The sequence below is a fragment of the Schistocerca piceifrons genome, chromosome 1, assembly GCF_021461385.2.
Source record: "Schistocerca piceifrons isolate TAMUIC-IGC-003096 chromosome 1, iqSchPice1.1, whole genome shotgun sequence".
Lineage (NCBI taxonomy): Eukaryota > Metazoa > Arthropoda > Insecta > Orthoptera > Acrididae > Schistocerca > Schistocerca piceifrons.
Window position 1 is genome coordinate 844,818,991 of NC_060138.1, and position 27,384 is coordinate 844,846,374.

The 27,384-nt window shown below is 42.2% G+C and overlaps 1 protein-coding gene across 2 annotated transcripts in view; it reads left to right on the top strand.

Moving 5' to 3' along the window:
- The window catches only part of LOC124715343 (E3 ubiquitin-protein ligase TRIM37-like), a 291,007-nt gene that overhangs the window by 179,103 nt on the left and 84,520 nt on the right, over nt 1–27,384 (top strand). For both annotated transcript variants that reach the window (XM_047243092.1, XM_047243093.1), the window contains exon 11: nt 3,864–3,951. In XM_047243092.1, the coding sequence (XP_047099048.1) occupies nt 3,864–3,951 (88 nt within the window). The remainder of the gene's footprint in view (nt 1–3,863; nt 3,952–27,384) is intronic.

Consider the following 27,384-nt stretch of genomic DNA (forward strand, 5'->3'; position numbering starts at 1 on the left):
TCGTTCGGTAAGTCACCTCATCTTTGAGAGAGAGAGAGAGAGAGAGAGAGAGAGAGAGAGAGAGAGAGAGAGAGTTGCTGGACATTAAAACAACACTAGTTCTACTGAAGTTTCACTTCTTGATGCACTTTGTCCACTAGAGTAGGTATATCTTCCTTATTAGGACAATATATATTAATCCCAGGAATCATCCATCTTTTGCCCTTGATTTATTCCTTTTGACACGTCTTTTAGGTGAAAACATTACGTTTTCTATCTTCACTGTGAGCGAGCCATTGTTTATAATTGTGTGTGCAACACTGTTTTATGATTTGAAATTATGTGCTTACCGTATTTTATTGTTTATCTGGCCATCCTGGTCATAGTAACCAATGACTATCACTTCTACATGTAAATCACTGTAGGTAATCGGTTCAAAAAATAAATTTTCAGCAGCTGTTGCATTATGCGCACCCTATTGTACAGGTAATTTTACTGCGGTACTTACCAAAATTGTCCCTAGCTGCTTTGTGAATCTTAAGATATATCCTTCCAGTGGCCTTTTAAACTGTTGGTACTGTTGTTGTTTGTGTTCCCTTGTGGCATGGAGATGTTTAACAGAATATTCATCAACCTGAAAGGCCCAGTACTAAATCCCATTTGTGTGTGTGTGTGTGTGTGTGTGTGTGTGTGTGTGTGTGTGTGCGTGTGTGCGTGCGTGTGTGTTATTAGTTCTACGGAGATAAAATTTTAACTTGGATCCATGTAGCTGTATTTCTTCAGTTTAAATTATTTTCATATTATTTCCTAATAAGCACAATACTACTGCTAAAGTATCACCTGACTAGTCATTTTCCTGTATGGATAATATTTATCCTTTTTATTAATAAGGCTTCTTGTTTTTGAGTGCAAGATACAACATTAATATTCTTCACGTCCATGACTTCATCCAAGATACTGTGTCTTAGTTTGCTATTAATAAACGGTCACAATGCCCACGTAGTACTAGGGACGGAAAGTTGGCTGAAACCAGATGTAAACAGTAATGAAATTCTAAACTCAGATTGGAATGTGTACTGCAGAGACAGGCTGGACAATGAAGGGGGAGGCGTGTTTATAGTGATAAAAAGTGCAATAGTATCGAAGGAAATTTACGGAGATCCGAAATGTGAAATAATTTGGGTGAAGGGCATGGTTAAAGCAGGCTCAAACATGGTAATTGGACGTTGCTATAGGCCCCCTGGCTCAGCAGCTGTTGTGGCAGAGCACCTGAAGGAAAATTTGGAAAATATTTTGCGTAGATTTCCCAACCATGTTATAGTTCTGGGTGAAGATTTTAATTTACGGGATATAGACTGGGAGACTCAAATGTTTATAACGGGTTGCAGGGACAAAGAATCCAGTGAAATTTTTTTTAGTGCATTATCTGAAATAAACCTTGAGCAGTTAAACAGAGAACCGACTCGTGGTGAGAACATATTAGACCTTCTGGTGACAAACAGACCCAAACTATTTGAAACAGTTGCAGCAGTGTACTGTAGGTCTCTAGAAGAGCGTAGCATTCCAAAAGATTGGAAAAGGGTACAGGTCATCCCCGTTTTCAAGAAGAGATGTAGAACAGACATGCAGAACTATAGACCTATATCTCTAATGTCGATCAATTGTAGAATTTTGGAACACGTATTATGTAAGAGTATAATGACTTTTCTGGAGACTAGAAATCTACTCTGTAGGAATCAGCATGGGTTTAGAAAAAGACGATCGTGTGAAACCCAGTTCGCGCTATTCGTCCACGAGACTCGGAGGGCCATAGGCACAGGTTCCTAGGTAGATTCCGTGTTTCTTGACTTCCGCAAGGCATTTGATACAGTTCCCCACAATCATTTAATGAACAAAGTAAGAGCATATGGACTATCAGACCAATTGTGTGATTTGATTGAGAAGTTCCTTGATAACAGAACGCAGCATGTCATTCTCAATGGAGAGAAGTCTTCCGAAGTAAGAGTGATTTCAGGTGTGCTGCAGGGGGGTGTTGTAGGACCGTTGCTATTCACAATATGTATAAATGACCTTGTGGATAACATTGGAAGTTCACTGAAGCTTTTTGCAGATGATGCTGTAGTAATCGAGAAGTTGTAACAATGGAAAATTGTATTGAAATGCAGGAGGATCTGCAACGAATTGATGCATTGTGCAGGGAATGGCAACTGAATCTCAATGTAGACAAGTGTAATGTGCTGCAAATGCATAGAACGAAAGAACCTGTATCATTTAGCTGCAATATAGCAGGTCAGCAACTTGAAGCAGTTAATTCGATAAATTATCTGGGGGTAGGCATTAGGAGTGATTTATAATGGAATGACCATATAAAATTAATCATCGGTAAAGCAGATGCCAGACTGAGATTCATTGGAAGAATTCTAAGGAAATGCAATCCGAAAACAAAGGAAGTAGGTTACAGTACACTTGTTTGCACACTGCTTGAATACTGCTCACCGGTGTGGGATCCGTACCAGATAGGGTTGATAGAAGAGATAGAGAAGATCCAACAGAGAGCAGCACATTTCGTTACAGGATCATTTAGTAATCACGAAAGTGTTACGGAGATGATGGATAAACTCCAGTAGAAAACTCTGCAAGAGAAACGCTCGGTACGGGCTTTTGTTTAAGTTTCGAGAACATACCTTCACCGAGGAATCAAGCAGTATATTGCTTCCTATATCTCGCGAAGAGACTATGAGGATAAAATCAGAGAGATTAGAGCCCTCACAAAAGCATACCGACACTCCTTCTTTCCACGAACAATACGAGACTGGAATAGAAGGGAGAACCGATAGAGGTACTCAAGGTACCCTCCGCCACACACTGTCGGGTGGCTTGCAGAGTATGGATGTAGATGTAATTGTTTCAACCTTATATTTATCACCCTACAAAAAGGCCTTGGAACATATTGGAAATCAGTGGGATAGGATGGATGCTTTGTTCAGACTGAATACTTTTGGTAGTAAGCTGTGGTTGTAACCTTGATAGAATGAGGGACGATGCATCAGCCATGCCAATGTGTGAATGCCAGTTGCTTCTGAGCAATTTTTGAAACTCTGAATTAACATGTTCCACAACTTTTTCATCTGAGGAGTATCCTAATGCTTGAAGCGAGACATAATCTTCACACTAATATGAGGAGCATTCTAAGCAGTGTGTGTGATGTCATCCTCAGTTATGTAATTTCAGGTTGTGCTCCAAACTGCTGCTCACAAACTCTACTAATAGTACATTATTTTCTCTCACAGGATCCTTACCCCGGGGAGCTTAAATCACAGGTGACATCATTGAGCTCTGCACTGGTTACATGGTAATCATCTGCTTAAGAGTCCTGTACCAGTTCTGACACTCCTCTCCTGTGGACTGCTATCCAGCTATAAGACCTTCCACATTTTCTTAATACTTCCATTTCGTGCCTTGGCATCTTATGCTATGTAGTGTTAGACAGCATCTGAATTTGTTCATTTGTCAAATCTCCAAAGCACTAAATCCATTGGCGATAGCTCGACTGAAGCTTTCAGATGTGTTGTGTCTACAGGATCTTTTCACTGATTTGGAAGGTTTGACTTTAATCATGTCTTCCATTATAAAGATTAAAGATTAGATGTCATTGTGTAACAATAGTGACAATCACTCAATCTTCAGAAGTGGCCTGTGTCATTTGCTATTCTTTGTGTGAATATATCAGTTATATGTTGTACACGTGTGTCCAGTCAAGCAGAAATTCTTTAAAAAGACAGCTAATATGTTCCCTTTATCATAACATGTTAGCAAACTGCATTAAAACTGACTGCTGCACTTTGCTTGTCAATTAAGATTCACTGAATAATTATAAATTACAGGTGAAAATGATGTGGAGTACTCCCTGACCCAACCACTGTTGTTCAGAGATCGTGAAACAACACCAAGTGGGACATTAGGAACAGCAGGGTGAGTTCGTGCTTTTGTGTGTATCTACAACATATTATGTCAAAACTGTATTTTAGATGAATGTAATAGCCATTTCAAACCTAATTGTATCATCACTACACACACACCCACACACACACACACACACACACACACACACACACACACACACACACACACACACACACACACACACAGATATTTCTTTAGAAAGAGGGTGCTAGTAGGTTGAGTGCTGCAGACCAGTCTTCCAATAACCAATGAGTGATTTTCAATTGTAGCTCAGATGTAAACTATTGTTCAAGACATTTCATTAACAGCATAACACAATATTCTCAAGTAAACAATGGAAAAGGTTATGATCCGTAGTGATTCTTTCTCTCCTTTGCTTCTTGTTCAGTCAATGGCAGCAACGAGAACGCTCTTCAAAAGTGTGAAATAGTTCAGAATATATTAGTACAAACAGCTGTTATAAAGTTTTGTTGCTGTTGCGTCATTATTATTCATTGATGCAAACTAGTTAGTACTTAATGTTGTGATTGACTTTTCATATTGGTTAATGGTAGAAATCAAACATAGCTCTCAGGCTCCATTTTCTTGCTTCACTGCCCGTTTTGCCAAGTGTGTTTTTTTGCACCAGGCTGGCAACACATTTGCCCTGTGTTAAAAGTGAAAACTCACATGAACAGTATTAGTGGATCAGCTTGGTATGCAGAGACAGTAGCAATGCAGCAGTTGCATGGAACAAAAAGTTAGAAGCCAAATACTGAAGGATCTAATTCGTATGCTTCATCTCTTTAAAATCGATATTCTTGTAAATGTTCTGCTTTCTAAGTAGAAAATACAGATGATTATAATTAAACTTTTGCTAGTTGAGAGACGCCCCATGAAAAATGAGTGATTATAGGACAACGAAACTTCGTGGAAACATCTGTAAAGACACACAGAAGAGAAATAATGAATAACCCATTGAGAGGAACACATTTTAATTTCCACATGGGAAGGTTACATTTGTTAATTGTGTGATATGTTCTTGATCCAGGTTACAAACTGCTCAATGTGACAACCATCTCAGCATGTAACTTCGCACGGACACCATTTTGCAATTGTTCACAGCACTTTTCAAAAGTTGACTACGGCGTGTTCTGCTGTTGTGACAGAGCTCGTGCACTACTTGAAGATAACACTTTGTGTCCAGCATTCTCAGCTATGACGACAGTAACTATTCCACAATTTGTGGTGCATTTGGTTGTCGGCCACTCACAGGAGCATTTCCCAAACTGCCAGTTAATTAAAATTCCTGAATCATGTTCTTAAACAACGGTGTGGAAAGAGGACCTCTCTGTATTCTTTGAATGTGTTGATACTTGCAAAGAGCAGCAGCACTCATGCTGTTGTTATGATACATCAGCTTCATGAGTAAAACGCAGCTCACCTTGTCCAGACCTAGATTGACTTTCTGCAACTGTAATGCTCACTGATGCTTGTGTTTCAACCTTACATAGCCGTACCAATACCAGCACCTAATGACAAGTCATGACACTAACACAACTAACAATGCAAATCCTCCAGTGCACAGTCTGATCATCATCATTCCTATGAAGTTGGGTACCCATACGGTAAATAGTATTGTTTGCATTGGCTCAAGTGGTGAAAGCTTAATTATAACAACCCTTTATGGGAACATGGTTTACACGTGTGCGTGCGTGCGTGCCTTTAATCAATGAATTCAAAACATTCCTGCCATCTGCCATCAGAGCTTCTGTAGTGTTGTTTGAAATCCCACATGTGACTCCAGCCAGAGAGTATACTCTGTTAGCAGTATGCAACTCTTGTGAAAAATTTGGTGATATATTGCTCTGCAGATTAACTCTGAAATGTTTATTGGTGGATCTAGATTAATACTCTGGACTTCTAAACTATTAAATCGGTGTAAGGCATTCCCTACACTGATGCTGCAGAAACTGCATTGCAACTGTTGCAGAGTTTAAAATTGCACATAAAATCACCATACTTTAAGTTCTCATAGAGACAGATGTAATTTATGGGCTTTACTTAAGCAATCAACTCCATCTTCCACACACACAACCCCCCCCCCCCCCCTTTTCCCTCCACCCCTTCCCCAGGGGGCACGCCACGTTTTGGCAGGATCATGCTTGGCGACCACAAGGCCGCAGCCTTTGCAGCATCTTTTCTCTTCCATGCTGCATGTCTATCCTCTTGCTGTCCTTTTTCCCCTCCCATGGGCAACAAGTATGGGATGTTTTTGGAAATGTGTTCTGCATTTTCAGTAACCGAGTATCAGAACATTCTCTCCACTGTGTTTTGTTCCTTTTTTCTTTCTTCATTCCCCTTCTTCAATCCTTCCCCGCTTCAATGTTTGAGGTTCCTCTTTTTCTTCTTCCTCCCTGTGGACTCCTGAACACCAGCCCATGTGTCTGCCATGTAATAGGTGCCTGGGTAATTGTGTAATTCCCAGCTCCGGGTTGACAGGTAGGGTTCACATGTATCCCCTCGTACAGGCCAGGCCCAAGGAGAGGTGATTGCCTGAGCCGCTACCTTCCCAAATTGCCAACTGTTCTCCCTGTCAGGCGTTTGGTATTTATGACCTGAGGTGTGAAGAATCACCTAACTTGAGTGTGCTGCCTTCTGAGGACCCCGCCCCCCTTTCCGGTTTGAAGGAGTGCGCCAGTTGCACCATGGTTCCTGGTGGTTTCACATACTGAAGATGGTCAGTACTTTGCTACGGTAAATCTATTTATTATTCAGAAAGGTGTTGATGCAATTGTCGGCCTTGTGAAATCCTGCTCTAACTTATGCAATGGCACTTTGCTTTTTGGAGACTACTTCTGGTTCTCAAGCACAACTGCTAATTGCCGCTTCACTGCTATCCTGTTCATGTCAAGGCCCATTGCATGCTGAATTCTTCCTGTGGTGTTATTCACACTAGGGTGCTCAGTGGTCTGACAGAGACAGAAATCCAAATGTATCTCTCTGATCAGGGTGTCATTGCAGTCCATCAGGTGACAAAAGAGATAGATGCCTCCTTAGTAGCCACATGCACTCTTTTTCTTCGATTGAATATCAAAGCAGGTTATGAAGTTATCACAGTCCGACCATACATTCTGAAGCCGACGTGCTGCTGACAGTGTCATTGTTACAACCACACTCGAATGTCCTGTTGTCACCCGGCCAAATGTGTATTCTGTGGTGGGGATGCTCACGGGGGTGATTGTCTGCCTCCTGCTCCCCGCTGTATCAATTGTAATAGTGACAACACCGGCGCCTCTTGAAATTGCCCCATGTATCTCGATGAGCAGGCTGTCCAGGAGATCCAGGTGAAGGAAAAAGTGCCTTACCCCGTCACTTGCAAGTTGTTTACCAGTCGCATACCCTGCGTTCTACCATCTAACATTTACAGTACTGTTCTTGTTGCATCTTGCTCCATGAAGGACATGGCCACACAGATATGTGACCTGAAATTCACCACCGCAGTTGCAAAATCACCTAGCATCATGGTAGCATCCCTGTCTCCTCCTCCAGCTGTGCAACAAGCCACCAAACTGTCGCCTCACAGGGCAAAGTCATGTGCTACACAGCCTGGCAAGGCAGACTGGACAGCAGGAATACTCCCACGACTTCTTACGTCCCTCCAGCCGACAAACATCTGACTCTTCCTCTGCCAACTGGAAAGGCTCCAAGAAGTCAAACAAAGACAAACAGTCGTTTCCGCCACTGACTCTGTGATCCTCTTCGACGGTGTCGCCATGTGATACCCTTGCCTGGGCGATGTCCATGTCGTCGGTGTGCACTGCCAACCATTTCTCTGCCCTGGACTCTGCAGACTGACAGAAGGAAAGTGCCAACACCTCTGTAGATCTCATGGAGCAGGACCCTCCAGCCTCTGCTTCCTGTAGCAGTGAGTCTTCAAAGGCTGGCTCTCGGCAGCCTCTGTGGTGACACCCCTACAGTTTTTCCCTCCTCCCTTTTCCTCATCATGACTCTTCTCCAGTGGTACATTTGTAGTCCTCAATCCAACAAAGAGAACTCATGGCTGCTCTTAGAATCGCAGCGTCTGTATGTTCTCTGCCTCCAAGAAACAAAATTGTGTCTTCATGACTGCTTTGAGCTCTCACATTTCTTACCAATCCACTTTAACCTTTCCCCCCAAGGACAGCATTCCATTCCATTTCATGGGGGAGTCATGCTGGTCATCTGGGATGACGTTCATAGTCAATCTATCTCCTTGACTACCCAGCTTCGAGCTGTTTCAGTCCACATTTTCTTTCCTCCCTTGACCTTTGTACTGTTTACATCCCTCCATCATTCCATGTCACCAGGCAGACTTCCTCCAGCTTATTGCACAACGCCCTCACCTGTTTCTGCTGCTCAGTGACTTTAATGCACACCATCCCCTTTGGGGCTCTCCCAGAACCTGTCAGGGAGGTGCCCTCTTGGTTTACCTTCTCAATCGACTTAAGCACCTCTGCCTTAACACCTTAGCACCCACGTTAACTTTCACACTCCACACACACCTATTCCCATTTGGTCCTCTTCTCCTGCAATATCCAGCTTGCCTATCATCTCGAGTTGTCCACTCTCTCTCTCTCTCTCTCTCTCTCTCTCTCTCTCTCTCTCTCTCTGTATATATATATTCAGCGACCATACCCTTTGTTCTCTCCGTTTGCTGACTCCTACCCCACCTATGTGCACACCCAAATGTCAGCTTTCTAAGGCCCACTTGAGGCTTTACTCTTCCATGGTGATCTTTGATGAACATCATTTTCCCAGTTGTGATGTCCAGGTAGAATATCTTACAAACATTATTGTTATTACTGCAGAACGTGCCATTCCTCACACTTGCTCGTTACCGTTCCATGTCACAGTCCCTTGGTGGACTGAGGTGTGACATGATGCAATTCACACGCGAAAACGTCCTCTCTGCGTTTTTAACCATCATCCTATGATGGCCGACTGCATTCATTATAAACAGTTGTGTGCACAGTGTCATCGTGTTCTTTGCAATTGCCATTCCCCAATTTCCGGCCTGTCAGTAGCAGATTATGTTGTAGTGGACTGTCTCCTACACCTTGGGTCGCTATTTTGTGGAAATTTCGAACTCCACCCACCATCACCCTGCCTTCCTCCATCGGAAACAACTGGAGCAGGCTCAGGCGATACCCTTCTCTTCTCAGAATCATGAGTGCTAAAATGCCACTTTTACTGTGAGGGAGCTAGATCATGCTCTTGCTTCATCGCGATCCTCCACCCCAGGTCCGGGCAGTGTTCACATTCAAATGTTGCAGGACCTCCCTCTTGCATGTGAGCACTTTTTCCTTCATATGTACTGTTGCATCTGGGCAGATAAAACGTGTTTCAGTTCTGATTAAAACAGCATCCTCTGCTCAGTCACGGGCACTGTTGTTCTGTGACAAGCTGGATGACATTCTTGTAACTGTCATCCTCTTGACAGCCTCACTGTTGGTACAGGGTATCATTGTCCACCATGATCTCCTTTTACAGACTGATGACGACATACATACCAATTTTTGAGTGACTGGGTGTGCATTTCGTCTCTCATGTCCACGGGGAATCAAAGGTCAATAGTGTTGATAATGGGGCCATCCTCTTGGCCTTTGAAGATAGTTTTTTGCCTGAGAGGTCAAGGTGATGGTGTACTGGTGTGATGTGAAACTGTATGCAGTGCCACAGATGCGTGAGATTCGGGCACATGGCGTCACATTGTAACACTAGCCCCATCTGTAGGGATTGAGGACTTCAGTTGTACATGAATGTTCAACACACATCTATTTCCATTGTGGGGAGCACCATTCACCCTGTTCACTGGCCTGTACCATTTTACAAGCAGAGAATAAAATCGAAGAATGGAAGACTCTTGACCAACTAACGTGTCAAGAGGCCAGGGATACGTTCCATTGTACCAGTTGTTAGGATTTCTTCCCATTCCAGTCACGAATGGAACACATGGAAAAGATTGTTTGAATGGCTCGGTGCATGCAGCAATTAATCTAATCATATCCTCAGAGTGGTCTACCCAATGGGAAGCCCTAGCCATACGGCATTTCCATTTACCATCCCTATGTTAGCAATACGTAGAGGATTGTAGTATATTCCTAGAGTCATCATTTAAAGCCTTTCTTGAAACTCTGTTGGTAGATTTTCTTTGGATAAATTTACGTCTATCTTCAAGAGTCTTTCAGTTCAGTTCCTACAGTGTCTCCGTGACACTTGCCATGGATTAAGTAAATCATTCGTGTTGCCTTTCTGTGTATTTGTTCAATATACCCTGTTAGTTCTATTTGGTATGGGTTCCACACACACGAGCAGTATTCGACAACCAGTTGCATGAGTAATTTGTAAGCAGTCTCCTTTGTAGACCAATAGCACTTCTCCAATATTCTAGCCATAAACCAAAGTTTGCCACCTGCTCAACCAGCAGCTGAGCCTGTGTGATCATTCCATTTCATATACCTACAAAGCGTTACACACAGGTATTTTTACAAGTTGGTGATTCCAGCTGTGACTCAGTGATGTTATAGTCACAGGGTACTATGTATTTTCGTTTTGTGAAGTGTACAGTTTAACATTTCTGAACATTTAATGCAAGTTGCCAATCTTCACACCACTTTGAAATCATCTAATGAATCTTTGTGTAGCATCTTCCAGGCAATACTTCATTGGAGATAACTGGATCATCTACAAAAACTGAGGCCGGTATTAATATACACTCCTGGAAATGGAAAAAAGAACACATTGACACCGGTGTGTCAGACCCACCATACTTGCTCCAGACACTGCGAGACGGCTGTACAAGCAATGATCACACGCACGGCACAGCGGACACACCAGGAACCGCGGTGTTGGCCGTCGAATGGCGCTAGCTGCGCAGCATTTGTGCACCGCCGCCGTCAGTGTCAGCCAGTTTGCCGTGGCATACGGAGCTCCATCGCAGTCTTTAACACTGGTAGCATGCCGCGACAGCGTGGACGTGAACCGTATGTGCAGTTGACGGACTTTGAGCGAGGGCATATAGTGGGCATGCGGGAGGCCGGGTGGACGTACCGCCGAATTGTTCAACACGTGGGGCGTGAGGTCTCCACAGTACATCGATGTTGTCGCCAGTGGTCGGCGGAAGGTGCACGTGCCCATCGACCTGGGACCGGACTGCAGCGACGCATGGATGCACGCCAAGACCGTAAGATCCTACGCAGTGCCGTAGGGGACCGCACTGCCACTTCCCAGCAAATTAGGGACACTGTTGCTCCTGGGGTATCGGCGAGGACCATTCGCAACCGTCTCCATGAAGCTGGGCTACGGTCCCGCACACCGTTAGGCCGTCTTCCGCTCACGCCCCAACATCGTGCAGCCCGCCTCCAGTGGTGTCGCGACAGGCGTGAATGGAGGGACGAATGGAGACGTGTCGTCTTCAGCGATGAGAGTCGCTTCTGCCTTGGTGCCAATGATGGTCGTATGCGTGTTTGGCGCCGTGCAGGTGAGCGCCACAATCAGGACTGCATACGACCGAGGCACACAGGGCCAACACCCGGCATCATGGTGTGGGGAGCGATCTCCTACACTGGCCGTACACCACTGGTGATCGTCGAGGGGACACTGAATAGTGCACGGTACATCCAAACCGTCATCGAACCCATCGTTCTACCATTCCTAGACCGGCAAGGGAACTTGCTGTTCCAACAGGACAATGCACGTCCGCATGTATCCCGTGCCACCCAACGTGCTCTAGAAGGTGTAAGTCAACTACCCTGGCCAGCAAGATCTCTGGATCTGTCCCCCATTGAGCATGTTTGGGACTGGATGAAGCGTCGTCTCACGCGGTCTGCACGTCCAGCACGAACGCTGGTCCAACTGAGGCGCCAGGTGGAAATGGCATGGCAAGCCATTCCACAGGACTACATCCAGCATCTCTACGATCGTCTCCATGGGAGAATAGCAGCCTGCATTGCTGCGAAAGGTGGATATACACTGTACTAGTGCCGACATTGTGCATGCTCTGTTGCCTGTGTCTGTGTGCCTGTGGTTCTGTCAGTGTGATCATGTGATGTATCTGACCCCAGGAATGTGTCAATAAAGTTTCCCCTTCCTGGGACAATGAATTCACGGTGTTCTTATTTCAATTTCCAGGAGTGTACTAGACGAACAGCAAGGGTCTCAACACACTTCCCAGAGGCTCACCCAAAGTTACTTCTTTTTGATGATGTCTCTCCATCCAAGATAACATGCTGTGCCTTCCTTACCGAAAAGCCTTCTGTCCAGCCACAAATTTCACTTGATACCCCATATGATCATACTTTTGACAATAAGCATAGATGTGGTACTGAGTCAAATGCTGTTTGGAAATCAAGAAATGCTGCATCTACCTGACTGCCTTGGTCCAAAGCTTTCAGCATGTCATGTAAAAAATGTGCAAGTTGGGTTCCACGTGATTAATGTTTTCAGAATTCATGCTTTTTGGCATGCAGGAGGTCATTCTGATTGAGATACCTCATTATATCTGAGCTCAGAATATGTTCTGAGACTCTACAACAAATAGATGTCAGTGGTATTGGACAGTACTTTGATGGATCACTTCTACTAAGCTTCTTGTAGACAGGTGAGACCTGTGCTTTTCTCTAAGAATTGGGCCCAGTTCCCCCCTCCCCCGAGGGATCTGTGATAAGATTATAGTTAAAAGAGGAGCTAAGTCAGCTGCAAAATCAATATAGAATCTGACAGGGATTCCATTGGCCCCTAGAGCTTTGTTCATTTTTAAGGATTTCAGCCTTTTCTCAACATCACTGACACTAATACATTTTCATTCATCTTTTCATTGTTAAGAGGATTAAATTGAGACACTCTCCAGGGCTTTCCTGTGTAAAGAAACATTTGGAAATGGAGATAAACATTTCAGTTTTGCTTTGCTGTCCTCAATTTCAGTTCCTGCCTCTTTCGCTAGGGCTGGACACTAACTCTGGTGCCACTAACAATCTTTACATCGGACCAGAATTTCTGTGAGTTTTGTGAAGTATTGTTTGTCATTGTTCTGCTACAATAATTATTGAAGGTACCACACATAGCTCTCTTGACAGAAAAATGCGTTTCATTCAGCATCTCTCTATCTATAGCCCTACACTTTGTTTTACACTTATTATGCGATAATCTCTGCTGCTTTAGAAGTTTCTTTACAGAGACTACATACCATGGAGGTTCCCTCCCATTATGAACTGCTCTACTGGGTACGTATCTATCCAGTGCATGGTCAATTATTCTTTCAAACTTTAGTGATAGTTCCTCTACAAGTTCCTGCTCTGTGCTGTATGTCTCAACTTCTTCTTTGAGGTATGACACTACTAATTTTTTATCTAGTTTTCTGAGCATGTATATCTGTTTGCTTGTTTTAGTTGTCCTTTGTACTTTGGTAATCATTATTGCCACAACTGTGACATGGTCACTGATACCAGTTTCATTGTGGACACCCCCAAAGGAATGATGTCTATTTGTTGCCATTAGATCCAATATATTTAAATCATGAGTGGGGTTACTAACTACATGTTGTGGATAGTTTTTAGGGAAGGCATTTAATAATGTTTCACAGGATATCTTATCACACCTACCACCAACTAAACTAATTTTCCCAATTAATTGTTGGATAATCAGTCTCTCCACTAATGATTACAATACAATAGAACTGACATTTTCTCTAAAGTTTTCAGTTACATCAGGAGATGAGTCTGGTGGGCGATAGAAGGTCCAGTTATCATTTTATGCCCACCCCTGATACTGAGTTTTGTCCAAATAATCTCACATGCAGCTTCAATTTCTATCTCAGTGGGTTTGAGTTTCTTGTTTATTGTGACAAATACGCCTCCTCCATTTCCCATTTGGCTATCCTTTCAATATAAACTTAAATTTTCCCCAAAAATCTCACTGCTGTCAATTTCAGGTTTCAGCCAGCTTTCTGTGCCCAGTATTATGTGAGCTTCACTACTTTTCACAAGTGCTTCAAACTCTGGCACTTTGTTGTGAATGCTTTGGCAGTTAACCATTAGGATTTTAATACTTTCACCTGTTAGAAACATTTCTTTCGATCTTACACTGATACTTCTGTGTTTCCTTACAGGTATCATTATCTGGATTTGGTGGCAAGTTGTCCAATCTAAAAATCCCTTGCGTGCACCCTACACACAGTCCGCTACCTGAGCAGCAGCCTTTTATGTGTAGTGGACACCTGACCCATTTTGGGGTACCCTACAGTTAAGAGTCCTATGGCACAAGTTCAGAAAGTTGCAGCCCAGCTTGTCACAGAACCTTTGGATTCCCTGGTTCAGTTGTTCCACTCGTCTCCAGACCAAAGGGCCACGATCAGTTCTGGGGCAGTGCTGCAAATAGTGAGCTACATTGAAACTCCGTGTACAAGCCTCACCTTCTCAGCCTTCTCTGCCAGTCGCTGGAATGACCCAAGAATGACCTCGGAGACCAGATGACAAGCATCATTTGTTCCAATGTGTGCCACAGTCTGCAGTTGGATGCACCCTGTTGCCTCAGTAGCTGCTGTAAAAGCCTCTTCAACTTGTTGACTGTGGCCCCAGGGCAGTTTCGAGCTGCTTGCAAATGTCAACCAACTCATCCCATGTTCGAGAACAGCATTCACGATGGGGCTGCATTTTGTTTGGTGCTGTTCATTAGAAGACAGTAAACAAATGACTTTAAATTAATCCTGCTGATTATCTTTTAATCTGTTGAGCTAAAAAGTTGCTAATTCTCTAGAAGAATTGAAACAAATCCATATAACAAGATTTCTGTTATGGCAACACAAAAGCCTTTGGTAAAAAATACTAGTTTCCCAAAATGTTTCGAAGTTAATTGTAGGTGTCAGCAAACTCAAAAACAGAGTAAATATACAATAAATGTAGATAATATATGGGGCTACACTTCTTCAAAGGAAAACAAGAAGTAACACAATGTAACTAAATCACAAACACCGATGTACTACACGGTACTCGTAGATTATGCAAAGGACAATGGTAGCTTCTGAAAATTCTCAAAAACACGTTTATTTGCATTGATATACCATGAAACTGAACTGTGAATCACAAATGCTGATTTGCTACAAAATGTTACACATCCTAAATACTTGTACCAGTAACTTCTGTAAGCATCCAGATATTCTCAAAAATAACCTACTGTGCATGTAATTATACAATGAAATTAGATAACAATTGTTTTGAGCAAGGATAAGCCTACTGTTCTCAAAACTTTAAAAGAGAACAATTAAGTCTAAGCCTACAATTGATGATAACAGAAAGAGTTTACTGTGGCATTTGCAAATGTTCTAAATTTCACAGTGTATGACGTTACAAATGAGTATTGATACAGTCAGTGAAAGATAAAGCAGATGCAATGTGAACTGTAAAAAATGCAGATCTAGAACTTCACATCTGCACATGAATCTTATACACATAATCTTGCACAAAAGAAAATTCTGAAGTTGGCTTTTATATATAAACAAATGTGAATATTGCATGGATTTTTCACTTAGCTGTTTCTGTGCATATTTCTACCCTGGTGTGCCAAAGAACAACGCTACAGCTTGAATTTATCTCAGTCAAAATCACTAAAATGCGCAGCTCCAACAAAGCGCATCTGCCTATTGCGACCAACAATGCATTACAAGTATTACAAAGATGTATGCTATGACTATGACCACCTCGTCATCTCTAGTGACTGTATCACTGACCTCTGTTTTCTATGTCAGGGCCCTTGGGGCCAGTTGACTGCACCCTGTCCTCTAGTGGTTGGGTGTCCTCCTACTGCTCTCCCCCCCCCCTCCCCCCCCCCCCCCCAATGTGTTGTCTCCTCATCACAACCAGTGCCAGGGGTCCCGTAGGCATAACCTGTCTCTTAGGTCCCATCACGCCTCCACAGGATACTGATAGCGTGATCCTCCAACAGAACTGTAGCAATTTTTTCTGCCAACTGGCTGAGCTATCATGTCTCTTCTGCGTTTCCCCTGCTTTCTGCATCACCCTCCAAGAAACTTGGTTCCCAACAATGCGGACCCCTATCCTCCACAGTTATTGGGACTATTTTAAGAATTGCAATGACTATGAAAGGGTGTCAGGCCGTGTTTGCACATACGTTTTGGACTCTTCTGTGAACACATGCCTCTTGGAATGACATATGAGGCTGTAGTTGTTCCTGTGAAGATGTCTGGATTTTCCCATATGTAATGTGCATCTCCCTGCTGATGGTAAAGTGACACAGAACACATTGCCTGCACTGTTTTCTCAGCTTTCTCACCCTTCCTGAAATTGGTTGACTTAAGTGTCCTTAACTCTTTGAGTGGTAGAACTGTGATCAGTGGCCACGATAAAGCTGTCAAAAATTTTCTCACAGAGCTCGATCTTTGCCTCATGAATTCTAGTGTTCCCAAACATTTCAGTGTAGCATATGGATCGTATTCAGCCATTGATCTCTCCACTTTTGCAGCCTAGGTTTTCTCCCCTCCATCCACTGCAGTGTCCACGATAACATGTGTGACAGTGATCATTTTCAGATCATCTTCACCCTCTCTCGGCATCTCTCACTTAGGCATTCAGTGAAGTGGGTCACCAAAGCTGACTGGGATGCCTTCACTCCTGTCATTGCCTTTAGCCCCCCCATCATATGGAGGTATCAATGCAGCTCTCCAGAGCAGAACTGCAGCCATTCTATTGACAGCTGATTCAGCTATCCCCTATTCCACGGGATCCCCCTGTTGGAAGACAGTACCTTGGTGGAACAATGAAGCACCTCATTTCCTGGGTCTGCCACCTCATAAAATGATAGATATGAGAATGTGGGGAGGCCGCGCGGGATTAGCCGAGCGGTCTAAGGCACTGCAGTCATGGACTGTGCGGCTGGTCCCGGCGGAGGTTAGAGTCCTCCCTCGGGCATGGGTGTGTGTGTTTATCCTTAGGATAATTTAGGTTAAGTAGTGTGTAAGCTTAGGGACTGATGACCATAGCAATTAAGTCCCATAAGATTTCACACACATTTAAACATTTTTAGAATGTGGGGAACAGTATGTTGCTACCATTGGACCATGTACTCCTCCTTTAAAGATTTGGGCAAAGTTTAGATACCTCTATCAACACCTGTGTCCCACAGGTGTACGTGGTAGATCTCTGAATGGTGTTGTCTGCACTGAGCCAGACATTGTCGCTAAATATTTTGCTTTGCGTTATGCTTGGGTGTCTGCGTCTGAGAATTATCTGCCTGAATTTGTGTAATCATACAAGTGGAGCAAATTCGCTTACCTTTCACTAAATGTCACCTGGAGTCATATAATGCTCTGATCAGTGAAAGATAATTCCTCAGTGCCCCAGCCATTTTCGTGGCATGGCTCCAGGGTCAGACCACATCCACAGTCAAATGCTCAAACATTTGTTGGTGGATTACCAGTGTCACATCCTTGCCATTTTCAACCATATCTGGAGCGAGCTGTGGTGACTCCCATCTAAGTGCCGAGAAAGCATGATTGTCCTGGTACAGAAAATGGGTAAACACTCCTTTGAGGTGGACAGTTACTACCCAATTAGTCTTACTAATGTTCTCTGCAAGTTGCTCGAACATACGGTGTTGGGACCTTGAGTCTCGGGGTCTTTTGACTCTGTCCCAGTGTGATTCTGGCCAAGGCCATTGTGCTGCTGACAGTTTGACCTGCCTGGTATCTATTATCTATTAGCTTTTGCCTGGCATCAACACCTTATCACTGCCTTCTTTGACTTGCGAAAGGCTTAAGACGCCACGAGGTGTCACCACATTCTCTTTACCCTGCATGAGTGCGGTCTCTGGGGCCACATTATTGATTTTTGTCTGGAACTTCTTTACGTGCTGTTCTTTCTGGCTTCAAGTTTGTGCTTCCTACAGCATCCTCATATACAGGAGAAGTAAGTTCTGCAGGGCTCTGTATTGAGTGGAACATATTTTCTTGTGGCCAACATTGGGTAGTGGCAGCTGTGTGGTCTACAGTGTCAAACTTCCTGTAGGCTGACAGTTTTTGTACTTGCTGCTAGTCCTTTACTGTGCATCTTGCTGAACACCGACTGCAGGGTGTCATATGAAAGGTGCAGTCCTGGGCTTGTGACGGTTTGCCTTCTTTATTTCTTCGTTTGTTGTCCTTGGTTGTGATACTGGCTGAAAAATGGGGTGTGGAATTACAACACTGACTTCTTTAAATAATGTGGCCGACAGGTGCACAGTTGCATTTCACAGTAGTTTACTTTCAGTTTTCACCCCCCCCCCCCCCCCCCCCCCCCCCGCCCCCCAATAATACACAGTTATATATGGCCTCTGCACTATTGTTTTAACTGTTCACAGTTCTTGAAAGATAGAAAGGTACATATGGAGCAGACACTATCATTGTTTTAACACACAGCCTAATTGTGTTACACTTATTTCACAGATGCAGTGTTGTTGATGTAACCAATACAGGTTCCTCATCTGAAACTCGGCCGTGTACTGGCTGTCTTGAGCCCCAAAAATTGGGCCCTCATAAATCCTCACAATAATAGGTACTGAAACTACACATTGTCCGAAGTTAAATTTACAGAAATTACAATTAAAACTTAACTCATTAAATTAACTGGATACATTGAAAAATTAGTTCTTATTAACAGTTTCTTCTACTACAAGGGTTAAACCGAATTATTTGTTCAAATCATGAAATTAACATACATAGTTACAAAAACAATACTTTCAACAAAACTATTAATTTCTTTAGAATTAATTAACGGCTGGCTTTGCTAACATGCTTTCAAATAGAGACAAATAGATCCTTTAAGAATACTATTAGTTGTTCACCCACCCCCCACCGAGCGAGGTGGCGCAGTGGTTAGGACACTGGACTCGCATTCGGGAGGACGACGGTTCAATCCCGTCTCCGGCCATCCTGATTTAGGTTTTCCGTGATTTCCCTAAATCGTTTCAGGCAAATGCCGGGATGGTTCCTTTGAAAGGGCACGGCCGATTTCCTTCCCAATCCTTCCCTAACCCGAGCTTGCGCTCCGTCTCTAATGACCTCGTTGTCGACGGGACGTTAAACACTAACCACCCCCCCCCCCCCCCCCCCTCCCCATGAACCATGGACCTTGCCATTGGTGGGGAGGCTTGCGTGCCTCAGCGATACAGATAGCCGTACCGTAGGTGCAACCACAACGGAGCGGTATCTGTTGAGAGGCCAGACAAACGTGTGGCTCCTGAAGAGGGGCAGCAGCCTTTTCAGTAGTTGCAGGGGCAACAGTCTGAATGTTTGACTGATCTGGCCTTGTAACACTAACCAAAACGGCCTTGCTGTGCTGGTACTGCGAACGGCTGAAAGCAACCGGAAACTATGGCCGTAATTTTTCCCGAGGGCATGCAGCTTTACTGTATGGTTAAATGATGATGGCGTTCTCTTGGGTAAAATATTCTGGAGGTAAAATAGTCCCCCATTCGGATCTCTGGGCGGGGACTACTCAGGAGGACGTCGTTATCAGGAGAAAGAAAACTGGCATTCTATGGATCGGAGCGTGGAATGTCAGATCCCTTAATCGGGCAGGTAGGTTAGAAAATTTAAAAACAGAAATGGATAGGTTAAAGTTAGATATAGTGGGAATTAGTGAAGTTCGGTGGCAGGAGGAACAAGACTTTTGGTCAGGCGAATACAGGGTTATAATACAAAATCAAAACGGGGGAATGCAGGAGTAGGTTTAATAATGAATAAAAAAATAGGAGTGCGGGTAAACTACTACAAACAGCATAGTGAACGAATTATTGTGGCAAAGAGAGACACGAAGCCCACGCCTATCACAGTAGTACAAGTCTATATGCCAACTAGCTCTGCAGATGACGAAGAAATTGAAGAAATGTATGATGAAATAAAAGAAATTATTCAGATAGTGAAGGGAGATGAAAATTTAATAGTCATGGGTGACTGGAATTCGGTAGTAGGAAAAGGAAGAGAAGGAAACGTAGTAGGTGAATATGGATGGGGGGGAAGAAATGAAAGAGGAAGCCATCTGGTAGAATTTTGCACAGAGCACAACTTAATCATAGCTAACACTTGGTTTAAGAATCATGATAGAAGGTTGTATACATGGAAGAACCCTGGAGATACTAAATGGTATCAGATAGATTATATAATGGTAAGACAGAGATTTAGGAACCAGGTTTTAAATTGTAAGACATTTCCAGGGGCAGATGTGGACTCGGACCACAATCTATTGGTTATGAACTGCAGATTGGAACTGAAGAAACTGCAAAAAGGTGGGAATTTAAGGAGATGGGACCTGGATAAACTGAAAGAACCAGAGGTTGTACAGAGTTTCAGGGAGAGCATAAGGGAACAATTGACAAGAATGGGGGAAAGAAATACAATAGAAGAAGAATGGGTAGCTTTGAGGGATGAAGTAGTGAAGGCAGCAGAGGATCAAGTAGGTAAAAAGACGAGGGCTAGTAGAAATCCTTGGGTAACAGAAGAAATATTGAATTTAATTGATGAAAGGAGAAAATATAAAAATGCAGTAAATGAAGTAGGCAAAAAGGAATACAAACGTCTCAAAAATGAGATCGACAGGAAGTGCAAAATGGCTAAGCAGGGGTGTCTAGAGTACAAATGTAAGGATGTAGAGGCTTATGTCACTAGGGGTAAGATAGATACTGCCTACAGGAAAGTTAGAGAGACCTTTGGAGATAAGAGAACCGCTTGTATGAACATCAAGAGCTCAGCTGGAAACCCAGTTCTAAGCAAAGAAGGGAAAGCAGAAAGGTGGAAGGAGTATAGAGAGGGTCTATACAAGGGCGATGTACTTGAGGACAATATTATGGAAATGGAAGAGGATGTAGATGAAGATGAAATGGGAGATATGATACTGCGTGAAGAGTTTGACAGAGCACTGAGAGACCTGGGTCGAAACAAGGCCCCGGGAGTAGACAACATTCCATTAGAACTACTGACAGCCTCGGGAGAGCCAGTCCTGACAAAACTCTACCATCTGGTGAGCAAGATATATGAGACAGGTGAAATACCCTCAGACTTCAAGAAGAATATAATAATTCCAATCCCAAAGAAAGCAGGTGTTGACAGATGTGAAAATTACCGAACTATCAATTTAATAAGTCACAGCTGCAAAATACTAACACGAATTCTTTACAGACGAATGGAAAAACTAGTAGAAGCCAACCTTGGGGAAGATCAGTTTGGATTCCGTAGAAATGTTGGAACACATGAGGTAATATTGACGCTACGACTTATCTTAGAAGCTAGATTAAGGAAAGGCAAACCTACGTTTCTAGCATTTGTAGACTTAGAGAAAGCTTTTGACAACGTTGACTGGAATACTCTCTTTCAAATTCTGAAGATGGCAGGGGTAAAATACAGGGAGCGAAAGGCTATTTACAACTTATACAGAAACCAGATGGCAGCTATAAGAGTCGAGGGACATGAAAGGGAAGCAGTGATTGAGAAGGGAGTGAGACAGGGTTGTAGCCTCTCCCCGATGTTATTCAATCTGTATATTGAGCAAGCAGTAAAGGAAACAAAAGAAAAATTCGGAGTAGGTATTAAAATCCATGGAGAAGAAATAAAAACTTCGAGGTTCGCCGATGACATCGTAATTCTGTCAGAGACAGCAAAGGACTTGGAAGAGCAGTTGAACGGAATGGATAGTGTCTTGAAAGGAGGATATAAAATGAACATCAACAAAAGCAAAACGAGGATAATGGAATGTAGTCGAATTAAAACGGGTGATGCTGCGGGAATTAGATTAGGAAATGAGACACTTAAAGTAGTAAAGAAGTTTTGCTATTTGGGGAGCAAAATAACTGATGATGGTCGAAGTAGAGAGGATATAAAATGTAGACTGGCAATGGGAAGGAAAGCGTTTCTGAAGAAGATAAATTTGTTAACATCAAGTATAGATTTAAATGTCAGGAAGTCGTTTTTGTAAGTATTTGTATGGAGTGTAGCCATTTATGGAAGTGAAACATGGGCGATATATAGTTTGGACAAGAAGAGAATAGCAGCTTTTGAAATGTGGTGCTACAGAAGAATACTGAAGATTAGATGGGTATATCACATAACTAATGAGGTGGTATTGAATAGGATTGGGGAGAAGAGAAATTTGTGGCACAACTTGACTAGTAGAAGGGATCGGTTGGTAGGACATGTTCTGAGGCATCAAGGGATCACCAATTTTGTATTGGAGGGCAGCGTGGAGGGTAAAAACCGTAGAGGGAGACCAAGAGGTGAATACACTAAGCAGATTCAGAAGGTTGCAGGTTGCAGTAGTTGTTGGGAGATGAAGCAGCTTGCACAGGATATAGTAGCATGGAGAGCTGCATCAAACCAGTCTCAGGACTGAAGACCACAACAACATCAACAACAACAACATTAATTGTTCCTCCAAATGTTTATAATTAGTACAGAATTTATATTTGTTTATACATCAACAATAGAATTTAAGTTACGAAACAGTTACTGATTTCACCCTATAACAAAAGATACTAACTAGGAATAGCCGAAATAAGTTAGAAAATCAATTACATACATAAAACTAAGCACAAAATTAGATCTGGTGTTATATTCTTTAAAACTGAGGGCCAGCCTTTCTCTTTTATGAAAATGCAGATTATATTCACGTTTGTTAATGGTAAATAGTTAAAAGTGAAAAAATGAAAGCATACAGGCAGATGGCAAAACAAGAGGGGAAGTAAAAATATCCCAGCTTGCTTTGTCACAGGCTCTCACTTGTGGCTTCCAGTTTCCAGCCACAAAGATATGCATTGAAATATATAAATGGCATTTTTTATTGTTTGTAACTGAACCAACTACTTCAGTAATGCTCTGTCACCTCGATGTTGTTTATGAGCACTTCTATCTTATTGAAGATTTATGGTTGCCTCCTTGTGTTTTCTTGATGCAGTGGACATGCTATGCAGTGCCACTAATTGTGCCGTGGAACTTGGTCTCCATCTGCAGAGGGTCAAGGGCTGTAAGACAGTTGTTGTTGTGGTCTTCAGTCCTGAGACTGGTTTGATGCAGCTCTCCATGCTACTCTATCCTGTGCAAGCTTTTTCATCTCCCAGTACCTACTGCAACCTACATCCTTCTGAATCTGCTTAGTGTATTCATCTCTTGGTCTCCCTCTACGATTTTTACCCTCCACGCTGCCCTCCAATACTAAATTGGTGATCCCTTGATGCCTCAAAACATGTCCTACCAACCGATCCCTTCTTCTGGTCAAGTTGTGCCACAAACTTCTCTTCTCCCCAATCCTATTCAATACTTCCTCATTAGTTATGTGATCTACCCATCTAATCTTCAGCATTCTTCTGTAGCACCACATTTCGAAAGCTTCTATTCTCTTCTTGTCCAAACTATTTATCGTTCATGTTTCACTTCCATACATGGCTACACTCCATACGAATACTTTCAGAAATGACTTCCTGACACTTAAATCTATACTGGATGTTAACAAATTTCTCTTCTTCAGAAACGCTTTCCTTGCCATTGCCAGCCTACATTTTATATCCTCTCTACTTCGACCATCATCAGTTATTTTGCTCCCCAAATAGCAAAACTCCTTTACTACTTTAAGTGCCTCATTTCCTAATCTAATTCCCTCAGCATCACCCGAATTAATTAGACTACATTCCATTATCCTTGTTTTGCTTTTGTTGATGTTCATCTTATATCCTCCTTTCAAGACACTGTCCATTCCATTCAACTGCTCTTCCAAGTCCTTTGCTGTCTCTGACAGAATTACAATGTCATCGGCGAACCTCAAAGTTTTTATTTCTTCTCCATGAATTTTAATACCTACTCCGAATTTTTCTTTTGTTTCCTTTACTGCTTGCTCAATATACAGATTGAACAACATCGGGGAGCGGCTACAACCCTGTCTTACTCCCTTCCCAACCACTGCTTCCCTTTCATGTCCCTCGACTCTTATAACTGCCATCTGGTTTCTGTACAAATTGTAAATAGCCTTTCGCTCCCTGTATTTTACCCCTGCCACCTTTAGAATTTGAAAGAGAGTATTCCAGTCAACATTGTCAAAAGCTTTCTCTAAGTCTACAAATGCTAGAAACGTAGGTTTGCCTTTCCTTAATCTTTCTTCTAAGATAAGTCGTAAGGTCAGTATTGCCTCACGTGTTCCAGTGTTTAAGAATCATGAAAGAAGGTTGTATACATGGAAGAACCCTGGAGATACTAAAAGGTATCAGATAGATTAAATAATGGTAAGACAGAGATTTAGGAACCAGGTTTTAAATTGTAAGACATTTCCAGGGGCAGATGTGGACTCTGACCACAATCTATTGGTTATGACCTGTAGATTAAAACTGAAGAAACTGCAAAAAGGTGAGAATTTAAGGAGATGGGACCTGGATAAACTAAAAGAACCAGAGGTTGTACAGAGATTCAGGGAGAGCATAAGGGAGCAATTGACAGGAATGGGGGAAATAAATACAGTAGAAGAAGAATGGGTAGCTTTGAGGGATGAAGTAGTGAAGGCAGCAGAGGATCAAGTAGGTAAAAAGACGAGGGCTAGTAGAAATCCTTGGGTAACAGAAGAAATATTGAATTTAGTTGATGAAAGGAGAAAATATAAACATGCAGTAAGTGAAACAGGCAAAAAGGAATACAAACGTCTCAAAAATGAGATCGACAGGAAGTGCAAAATGGCTAAGCAGGGATGGCTAGAGGACAAATGTAAGGATGTAGAGGCCTATCTCACTAGGGGTAAGATAGATACCGCCTACAGGAAAATTAAAGAGACCTTTGGAGATAAGAGAACGACTTGTATGAATATCAAGAGCTCAGATGTAAGACAGCTCACATCTAAACCAGCTCACTACAAACTGACATACTACCCTTGAAAGAACTCTTCTGTATTGTTCTGATATTCAATATTTACAATGTTAAGTGACAAATCTCTTATTATGCAGAATGACATACCTGAAGTGTCACTCAGAATAGCACGTTAGAGAATGATATATCTCCACAACGTCTGTCAACTGCCTACATTCTTAGCAGAGGTACTTCCTCTGTGCTGGTTCAAGTGGCTGTGTTGTGAGTAATTCAGTTTTAAAATGAAAGCTGAAACTGAGTCAGGTTCAACTACATGTAGTGACTGACATTCCTGCATCAAAATAAAATCCCTACTTGGAAAGAACACAACAGGAATTTACAATGCTTTGGGGGAGGTGGGTGGGAATAATGTAATGGATCATAGCACAGTATCACAGTGGTCTCCTAGCTTCCATGAAGGTATGAGGACAACCTAGGAAGTAGAAGGCCATCAACTGCAACAGATTACATCTCCCAGGTTATTATTAATTACATTTTGAGAGGGGAACAACAAAAAACATGTGAGGAAATTGCATATGAGGCCAGAATGTCCGTCACTTCAGTTTACATAATCATAAACAGAAAAGTTAAAGATGAGAAAAGTTGCTCCCAGATAGGTTCCATGTGATCTGAGTGAAGAGCGGAAAGCAGATTGCAAAAGAGTAGCAGAAGAATTGCTTCAACATTATCAAACAGGAGGAGGACAGTTTCTGCAAGGAATTGTTGCACTTGATGAAACCTGGATATGATATATTGAACCAGAAATAAAGTCTCAGTCATCACAACAAAAAAGTTGACACTCCTCTCCCTGAACAAGTTCTGCCACCAACAATCAAGGACAAAACTGATGATGATCTTTATGACATGAACGAAGTAATGGCTACAAATAGAGTGCCTCAGGGCACATCTGTAACAGGCACTTACTGCAAGCTGTTTCTGCAAAATGTTTTGTGCCTGAAAATTTGGCAAAGAAGACCTGACATGCTTGCAGCTAGTATCCTCATTTTGCATGATAATGCAAGACTGCATATTGCCCTACCAGTGAGAGAAATGCTTGACAAATTTGAATGATAAGTGCTTCCCCACCCACTGTACAGTCCTGATAAGAGTCCAAATTAAAGAAACAACTCAATGGAAAATGTTTTGATACAATTGATGGATCTTTCAGTGAGGTGAGACAAGTAATCAGATAGCTCAACAGCGAAGGTGCTCTAACTGGAATACAGAAGTCGCCAAAACTTTGGGAAGCTGTCATAAGTGAGAATGGAAACTATATCGAAGGCTCGTAAAGGTATTTTGTAAAATAAATTACAAAGATATTTTCTAAAATAAATTATTTTGTATCTTACAGTGTGCAGAACTTTTGAAATGATCCTTGTAAAATACCGCTCATTAACATGACTGTTAAATTATTGTTTCTGTAAAACATACACAGCTAGCATCCAAACACTCATTATTCAGTTCAAAATGTGTAAATGTGGCATTACAAAAAATGTGTTAACTTTTGCTTGTGTATAAAATGTTCAGTAATCACTCGTATGGGCATTCTACCTGTTGAAATCCATGGGCCATTACTTACTGGTTATATTTCTGTCTGTGCTTAGTAGACTAACTCTGGTGCTGATTTCAGTTTTCTATATTATCCATTTCGTATGTACTGTGTTGAAGTTTCACTGGTATCTGAATAAGATTATCAATTCCAAGCACTTTGGACAGTGAAAAAAATTGAAATTGAGTCAATTATTGCACAAGACAAATAAGTTTTGATACTTTGCTGTGATTCAGGAGTTTCTTTTATGAACTGATCAGTGTGATTTATGCCAAATAACATTTACAGTGCTCCATTCAGTCAGAAATAGTGTTCAGTACATTATGTTTATCATTTGCAGACACAAGATTATACTCAACAAGTGTAGAGGACCATGTTATTTCTTGTGCATTTTGCACACCAGGTATGGAGGGACAGGGGCTACAACAAGTAAATGATTAACTGAAATTATCAACCCTGCTGTTATGTGGTGAATTATGTATAAGAAGCTATTTTACTCACATCTCTTTTTAAAGTGTGTACTACCTGTCATACCACAAGACAACAAGACAGTCATGACAGATTACAATTCTACCAGTGGCTTGTAAGAGCACTGAAATTCTGCAGTTCACAACTCGCATCTACCAGTGGCTTGTAAGAGCACTGAAATTCTGCAGTTCACAACTCGCATTTTATGTTCTTACCTCCTCAGATAATGTTGTCACAACCACGCAACATTGTATACATAATTACAACTACAGTGCTGTACACAGCAATGTTGGATCACTAATGTTAACATAAGACAAACTGAAAACATCAGCCACTTAAGTTATTCTGACTATTACTGATTCAGGACTAGGGAGTCCAGAGTTCAAGAAAATTTTGGTAAAACTGCCAGTTTCTTCTCTGGAAATAAACAAAATTCAGGTGGCCCTGTTCCTCTCTTGAAAGCAGAAGAAAATCAAGATAATGATTTAATGAATATCAACAATCACTTTCAAATATTTCATGACAAAGCTTTTTTGTTTGCATCTTA